Consider the following 2164-nt stretch of genomic DNA (forward strand, 5'->3'; position numbering starts at 1 on the left):
TCACTCCCCCTTAATTTTCAGCCCCCTCTACCCTAGCTTAATTACTACTCTCTCTTCACTTCCCTTTCTCGTCCCCATATCACACCTCTCTCTCTCTCTCTCTCTCTCTCACACACACACACACACAGATCATGAATGAAGATCAACACCATCCAAACCTTCAAGCTTCTTCATCTTCTTCTTTCTCTTACCATATTTTCTTCCAATCAACTCAAGATCAAAGTGGATATTATCATCCCGAGCTAAAACAGCAACAAGAGGTGTGTGTGTGTGTGTATATATATATATGAATATATGATCACTTCACTTGGATGATCACCTTCTTTTCTTTAATAGTTTCAGCACAATTATAATATTATCTGATCTCATCATCACTACTTTTCTTGATCATAGGTTAACAATCTAGCTGCGCATGAGGTCTCATATGATGATGTAGAGAACGAGAGTGACAGTTGTCTCAAATTATCTTTATGGAAGAAGGAATACACAAATGAAAATCAAATTAGTGAGAACAATATTTCAGTCAAGTGGATGTCTTCAAAAATGAGGTTGATGCAGAAGATGAAGAACTCGGATCGGACACTCAACTTTCAAGATCAGAAGCAACCATCATCTCCTATAGAAACTGAGAACAGCAGCAACAGTTCCTCTAACAATAGCAACATCCCAGTTAGGGTTTGTGCCGATTGTAACACAACAAAAACCCCTCTTTGGAGAAGTGGCCCTAGAGGTCCTAAGGTAATACATGTCTTCTCTATCTCCAAATCAATATATATATATATATATAGTAACACAGAACGCATGTTATGATCTCTCTTACCTAAAGGAGAGAGAGTTCGAGGTATGTTGTGGGTATGAGTGTATGTGTTTGCTTTAACTTACGATAAAAAATAATAATAAAAAAATAATAATAATAATAAAAAAAAAAGACATTTTAAATATATGTACCATTTCTGTGCAGTCACTTTGCAACGCATGTGGGATCCGGCAAAGGAAGGCGAGAAGGGCTATGGCGGTGGCGGCAGCAGCAGCAGCAGCAAATGGGACATTTGTTGCAACTGAGAGTAGTTCATCAATGAAGACTAAAGTGCATCACAAAGACAATAGATCAAACAAGGGACATGTTTCCCACTACAAGAAGCGGTCCAAACTCGGCATCTCATCAGATCATGCTAGAAAAAAGCTTTGCTTTGAGGATTTCTTGATAAGTGTGAGTAAGAATTTGGCTTTTCACAGTGTTTTCCCTCAAGACGAGAAGGAAGCTGCGATCCTTCTAATGGCTTTATCTTGTGGCATTGTTCGTGATTGATCACTACTTTTTCATATCCCTCAATTCCATGCTTCTTAATTAATTTAGTAGGACTAGCTAGAGCATATTTATTTGTGTGAGACTCAGACTAGTTGAGTCTGATCGTAGATCAATCAGTAAGAGTACTATTCAAATCTTGTGAGCAACCATGCAAAAATAAAGTGAAAAACACAAATAAATTTGTATGATGGACTCATGAGCTAGGTCGTGGAGGATTAATTTGAACAGGTCGATAACCAAAGTTGGATTTCTTGTTCATCTATCTCTGATAAGGATATCGAGTTTAATAAAGTATTAGATGATTATATAATGCATGTCTCTTATAGTAATCACATATTTTTATGGTACTGATTCTGATGTGTTAGTGTTCTTCATTTCAATAAATTCAGGAAGAGTCCCACCATATTAATTATATGTATGATTAATGTATATATATGTGCGTGTATATATATGTGGTTGTTATCAAATTATTTCACTCGATCAATGTATGGAATATAATTGTTTCCACCAAACATTCCAACTCACAAGCATGATCTAAATAAAATCGAATGGTGCAGATTTGATGACAAACTTTGGCACAACTTAAAAGCAGCTCAGTGATATTTTCATCGATATATTGGGAGTGCATGTAAAGTTGCAGGCACTTTAGAGATCATGAGGTGACAAATTATAAATAAGAAAAGGGGACCAATTAATTAATAACACACTGTAATTAAGATAGCCCTAGCTAACTGGCTCATCAATATCATGATGGTGAAGATTCACACAGTGTAACAGCTTTTTGATCATGAGGCCGGACTGAGAAGTCGCCTAGAGAAAGGTACTGGTCGTGTCACAGACATTGCCTGGATTTGA

The 2164-nt window shown here is 36.7% G+C and overlaps 1 protein-coding gene across 1 annotated transcript; it reads left to right on the forward strand.

The window, feature by feature from the left end:
- On the forward strand, nt 1-1619 carry LOC132277104 (putative GATA transcription factor 22). The gene is made up of 3 exons (XM_059778841.1): nt 1-260; nt 394-738; nt 962-1619. The coding sequence occupies exons 1-3, from the start codon at nt 132-134 to the stop codon at nt 1307-1309; spliced, it is 822 nt and encodes a 273-aa protein (XP_059634824.1). The 5' UTR covers nt 1-131; the 3' UTR covers nt 1310-1619.
- Nucleotides 1620-2164: the final 545 nt, after the last annotated feature.

This window comes from Cornus florida, unplaced genomic scaffold, assembly GCF_030987335.1.
Source record: "Cornus florida cultivar Cherokee Brave unplaced genomic scaffold, ASM3098733v1 CherokeeBrave_3.0.0_Hap2_Chr10, whole genome shotgun sequence".
In the NCBI taxonomy this organism is placed as follows: Eukaryota; Viridiplantae; Streptophyta; class Magnoliopsida; order Cornales; family Cornaceae; genus Cornus; species Cornus florida.

Excerpts from the sequence above, each read along its gene's own strand:
- LOC132277104 (XM_059778841.1), top strand. The coding sequence starts at position 132 with ATGAATGAAGATCAACACCATCCAAACCTTCAAGCTTCTTCATCTTCT. Across the intron at positions 261-393 it reads AGCTAAAACAGCAACAAGAG|GTTAACAATCTAGCTGCGCA; the intron begins GTGTGTGTGTGT and ends TCTTGATCATAG. Across the intron at positions 739-961 it reads GTGGCCCTAGAGGTCCTAAG|TCACTTTGCAACGCATGTGG; the intron begins GTAATACATGTC and ends ATTTCTGTGCAG.